Source organism: Zingiber officinale, chromosome 7A, assembly GCF_018446385.1.
Source record: "Zingiber officinale cultivar Zhangliang chromosome 7A, Zo_v1.1, whole genome shotgun sequence".
Lineage (NCBI taxonomy): Eukaryota > Viridiplantae > Streptophyta > Magnoliopsida > Zingiberales > Zingiberaceae > Zingiber > Zingiber officinale.
This window is the reverse complement of record NC_055998.1, coordinates 1,216,888-1,222,120: the sequence shown is the minus strand read 5'-3', so window position 1 is coordinate 1,222,120 and position 5,233 is coordinate 1,216,888. Positions and strand designations below refer to the sequence as shown.

At 47.0% G+C, this 5,233-nt stretch overlaps 2 protein-coding genes across 2 annotated transcripts; both read left to right on the top strand.

Annotated features, from left to right (window-relative positions):
* The first annotated feature begins 2,201 nt into the window (after nt 1-2,201).
* On the top strand, nt 2,202-4,544 carry LOC122000686 (probable protein phosphatase 2C 4). Its single transcript, XM_042555103.1, has 4 exons — nt 2,202-3,629; nt 3,710-3,823; nt 3,899-4,163; nt 4,257-4,544. The coding sequence occupies exons 1-4, from the start codon at nt 2,322-2,324 to the stop codon at nt 4,370-4,372; spliced, it is 1,803 nt and encodes a 600-aa protein (XP_042411037.1). The 5' UTR covers nt 2,202-2,321; the 3' UTR covers nt 4,373-4,544.
* Nucleotides 4,545-4,861: 317 nt separating this feature from the next.
* LOC122001921 (cyclin-dependent protein kinase inhibitor SMR12-like) lies at nt 4,862-5,233 on the top strand. Its single transcript, XM_042556912.1, has one exon. The coding sequence runs from the start codon at nt 4,862-4,864 to the stop codon at nt 5,231-5,233; it is 372 nt and encodes a 123-aa protein (XP_042412846.1).

Sequence of the window (5,233 nt, the reverse complement as noted above, 5' to 3'; positions counted from 1 at the left end):
CTTCTCCGGCAAACCGACAGCAACACACCTATCTCTCCAATTTGTTAGCAACTTTTTATTAGTGTTGTACTTTTAATTCTACTGCTTTAAAAGGGAAGTGTAGGTTGTTACACTATCCTTATTCTTGTATTCGATTCCCTCTTCCGAAGGTACCGAAAGAGGCTTTTAGTGAATTATCCATCGATAAGTCCGCGGGACCTGGGTCTTGGAGTAGGAGTCGTAGAAAACTCCGAATCAAGTAAACTGACTGTCTTTTCTTGTGTTCTTTGTTCTCACTTTCTTATTTCTTTTTCCGTTGCATACTTTAAATTTTAAAAAGAAAAGATGAGTTTTTGAAAATCACGTGATTCAACTCCCCTCTCACATGCCTATCGATCCAACAAGATCCAAGTAGGCCCTGACTCTTCGACTTCGCTCCAGATGGTCCCAACTCTTTGACTCGGGCTCCAAGCGGCCCTGACTCCTTGGCTGCCCCAAATGCCCTCGGTTGGGCCAAAACGACTCCAATTGTTGGAAACCAAAACAATAAATTGTCACTTGCCGAAGAAAGCGGGAAACATAGTCATTTATCCCGAAATAAATGGGTAACGACAATTATTCATTTCTCAGAATATGGGTAATGAATGCGAAAATCCGATCCGAGGATACGTGGGGAACGTGAGAATCAATCACATCCCTATAAAAGGCAAGCCGTTCTGTCGAGCATAAATATCCACACATAGACACAAAACCCTAATCTCAATTCATTTAATCTTCTATGTCTTTCTTCTCTATTTGAGACTTACTTAAGCGTCGAAGTTGCTACGCTGGGAAACTCTTTGGTCGTTATTCTAATCTGCTTTCCTTGGTGCTTCTTTCCTAGGCTTCATCGGAGCGCTCTACAAGACCACGTGCCTAAGTGACCGACGATTCAGTGAACCTCGATGCCCATTTACCTACGAGTTGTCCTTCAACATTATCAATCAAATCAATAACTAATACATGTACGAGTAACCTTTTGTTTTGTTTAGATAGAATAAGCAAATGTTCATTAATGAAAAGAGAACGGAAGGAAAGGAGAGTAACTTCCTTGCACGCTGATTTAATGTGTAAGGAAATAGTTCATTCGACCGGTAAAAAAAATAAAAATTTCCTCTCCCTCCCCTCACCTCCCTTCTAAATAAGGATAAATTAATAATTCATCCCCTTTACTTACTCTTCTCTCTCACCTCCTCCCAAATATACCGTAAGAAATATCCATGATAAAGATATGAGTGTTGACTTCTTCTTCTTTGTATTTTTGTGTTTTTTTTTCCGTCTACTAACCGCCTCTTAGCAAAAACGTCTCCACTGCTCAATTCCGAGTACCCCATGAGGCTTTGTCTGACTGAGTGACTTCTACCATCGGTTCTTATTTGTCAACTTACATGGCCTTTTGAAATTGTCAACGATCGAAATTATTGCAAGTTTGTTTTACGAGTACAGGTGAATCATGACCCACGTTGAATTAACACAACTTATACTATTCAAACTTGATCGTTGCAATTTCCATGAATTAACAAAAGCAAAAAATAACTAAATATTTTTTATTTAATTCGCTTTTATATAGGGCCGAATCACCAAACGATTTTTATTTTTAATTTTTTTTTAAAATTTTTATTTTTAAATGATTGACCTAAATCAGATTGGCCGAATCACCCAATGGCCGGATTTCATCTGTTCGGATCTAAATTACAGACAAGAAGCGGAAGGATGGCCGGCATCTTTAAATCTGCTTCGTATCGAACGTACAGACACGAAGTGCCATCGGTTCCATAAACAGAGTTCCACGTGTGAAGAGTTAAGGGGATGGATGACGTGCCGAATTCTGACGCGTGGAAAAATCGTGTTCTTGTCTGGAGATGGAGGGCGGAGCCCGAACTCCAGCAGCCGTCGCCGGCACGCCACCCCGATCTGATCGGACTCCAGGCTTTGACTTCTAAGGTTTAACACGAATGAACGCCAGTGTGGAAGCAGACAATGTGGACCGTGTTATTAGTCTCCTGCTTATTTTCAATCTTAATAAATTTAATTATTCCAAGAATGAATGCTGCGACTATGGCTTCGAAGTCAACGCATGCATCGAGCTATTTCCGAGACTTTTCCAAGATTTCAATTCTAAATTTTAATTTTCTTTCAACCACCCAAATCGCGTAAATAAGTCAACTCAGCTCTGAAAAATCTCTCCATTTCCTCCAGTAGGCAGATGCCCTACGACGTTCCTTTAACAATTCTCAATTTCCTCCCCCCCGTCTCTGCGCGATTCCTCTTCCTTCCTCTGAGCCTTCGATCTCGATCGCTCCATGGGCAACGGGCTTGGCAGGCTCGCCGTGAGCTGCTTCGTCGGTGCGCACCGCCACGGAGCCGCTACTGTCACTTGGGACCCCTGCGACGAGGGACTCGGCCACTCCTTCCGCTACGTCCGGCCGGATGCCGCCGACGTGGAGGGATCCGCATCCTTCCGATCAATTTCCGGCGTCGCTGTGAGCGCCAACGCCTCCACCGCGCTTTCGACCGCCCTCCTGGACGCCGCCGGATCTACCGCGGCATCCGCCTTCGAGAGCTCCACTTCCTTCTCCTTCGTCGCCCTCCACCCCGTCCCGCGCTTCGCTTCCCCCGCAGATAAAGGGTTCGATTCTGGCCCACTGGAGAGGGGCTTCTTGTCAGGGCCGCTCGACCACCGGGCATCCCTCTTCTCTGCCCCGCTCGAGAAGCCCTCGTCCTTTTCCGGCCATCTCTGGCGAGCCCATTCGAGGGGTCGGTCGGCGCGCTCGCTCTTCCGCCTGCTCAGCAAGGTCATCCCTACGAGCGAATCGAACGCCGCGCCGGTGAAGGGGCTCAAAGATTCCGCTTTGGTCGGCGCCGTTGAGCCGGATTCCCAGAAATCCTCCGACTGCAATCTCCAGTGGGCGCAGGGGAAAGCAGGAGAGGATCGCGTCCACGTGGTCGTCTCAGACGACCATGATTGGCTCTTCGTCGGCATTTACGACGGCTTCAATGGCCCCGACGCCACCGATTACCTCCTCTCCAATCTCTATTCGGCTGTACATCGAGAACTCAAGGTCCTGCTTCCGGAGGACAGAGAAGACTCACTTAGCCACGACCGCATCAACGATCTGCTCGCCCCTGCTCCTGCTGACCGACTCAATCGAGGCCGTCATAGCAGAAGCAAGACGAGAGGCGCGGGGTGGAAGTGGGAGGAGCACCGTCGGCGATCGAGGCGCGAGTTTGAGAGAGAAAGATCCGAGCTCGACGAGAGACTGAAACACGAAAACGGACGATCGAGCACAGTCCACCACTCGCGAGTGCTGAAGGCTCTCTACCGAGCTCTAAGGAGCACGGAGGAGTCCTTCTTGGACATCGCCGACAAGTTGGTGCCGGAGAATCCCGAGCTAGCCCTCATGGGCTCCTGCGTGCTCGTGATGCTGATGAATGGGGACGACGTGTACCTGATGAACGTGGGCGACAGCCGCGCCATTTTAGCAAGGAAGGCTGGACAAGGCAAGGCAGGACAAGATCTCGAAAGCATTAACGAAGAAGCTCTATTTGATCAAATGCCCAGCTTATCAGCTTTGCAGCTTACTTCAGATCATACCACTTCAGTTGCAAAGGTACCATTTAAATTGTAATGCTACCTACTAAGAAGAAGAAATTTTTTATGTTATACATCTTGGCAATGGCACATATTCAGGAAGTTCAAAGAATTAAGGACGAACATTCCGATGATGCGTCTGCAATCTCCAACCAACGCGTGAAGGGCTCACTGAAGGTCACAAGAGCTTTCGGCGCCGGTTTCCTGAAACAGGTATGACTGCTTCTTGGCGTTCTATTCATGAACTCCTCTTACTTATGCTTTGATACTTGGGATCCCTCTTCTCAGCCAAAATGGAACGATGCCCTTCTAGAGATGTTCAGAATAAACTACGTCGGAACGTCGCCATACATCACCTGCATGCCATTTCTGTATCACCACAAGCTCGACCCCAAGGACAAGTTTCTGATACTGTCTTCTGATGGACTTCACCAGTATTTCACCAATGAAGAGGCGGTTGCTCGAGTCGAGGCCTTCCTCGCAACGACACCTGATGGCGATCCCGCTCAACACCTTGTCGAAGAGGTTCTCTGCCGAGCTGCTAAGGAAGCCGGTAAAGACGCATTACTGACAATTTAACTCAATGCTTTATGTTCATTCACATTAGTTTGCTCAAACCAGTCTCTCTGTTTTTTTTTTCTTCCAGGTATGGACTTCCATGAGTTGCTTGAAATTCCACAAGGCGATCGACGACGGTATCATGATGATATTTCCATCGTAGTTATCTCCTTGGAAGGACGTGTATGGAGATCGTATGTGTGATTGTAAATACAAAATTGAGAGTGGATTCTTGATCCATGTATAGGATATGTTCTTTTGATCTGATTCAATCAGATTCATTCTTTATTCGAGCACTATGACCAATTGGTCCATGTATTCTGGTCACGGATTAGACATGGAATTTATCAGCTATTACTGAAACTTAGTCTCGCAAGAATGCTCCACTCATGATTTGTGTCTTGCGTTCCTTAATCGAACAGAAAACTATGCAGAGACTAAATTAAACAATTCTAAAAGCATTCTACTCGCAGCTGCCAGAGATGATGATAGCTTGAGCTGGAAGCATAATGATGACGGAAGGGGGAGGAAGGCATGAGCTGCAATGATGCAACCGAGTCTCCATTGAGCTTTTTTAATCCTAGTTTTTGCCTTCTAAAGCTCCAACCCACTTCATTTCTGATCAAAAGCATGCATGTGAAGCAGCCAAAATCTTAAATCCTATAGCACAGGTTCCAGGAGAAGAGCAAATCGATGGATCCAAGAGGAGGGATCGAAGAGAGTACAAACAAAGAGGAGGTGCTTGGGGAGCGGCTGAATGTAGCAGCGGGGCCAGAGTTAGATCTCGAGTTCAAACAAAAGCAAAGCGTTGCTGCCGGCAACGACGACGAGAAAACTCGGGATGGCTACAGCACGCCGACTTCTCCGAGGCATAGAATTCCGCTGCCTCTTCGGTGTCCTCCGGCGCCAAGGAAGCCTCCATCCTCGCTGCGGTCGAAGAGGAAGAAGAAGAGAAGAAGCCAAGTGGAGGCGAAACAAGAGAATGAGATCTTCGGCGATAATTCGAGTCCGGTGGCCAAGAAGTCTAAGAACATCCAGTGGACTGGAACTCATACTACTTTATGA

Coding starts and splice junctions, on each gene's coding strand:
- LOC122001921 (XM_042556912.1), top strand. CDS start 4,862: ATGGATCCAAGAGGAGGGATCGAAGAGAGTACAAACAAAGAGGAGGTG.
- LOC122000686 (XM_042555103.1), top strand. CDS start 2,322: ATGGGCAACGGGCTTGGCAGGCTCGCCGTGAGCTGCTTCGTCGGTGCG. Junction 3,824..3,898: donor GCGCCGGTTTCCTGAAACAG/GTATGACTGCTT, acceptor CCCTCTTCTCAG/CCAAAATGGAACGATGCCCT. Junction 4,164..4,256: donor CCGAGCTGCTAAGGAAGCCG/GTAAAGACGCAT, acceptor TTTTTCTTCCAG/GTATGGACTTCCATGAGTTG.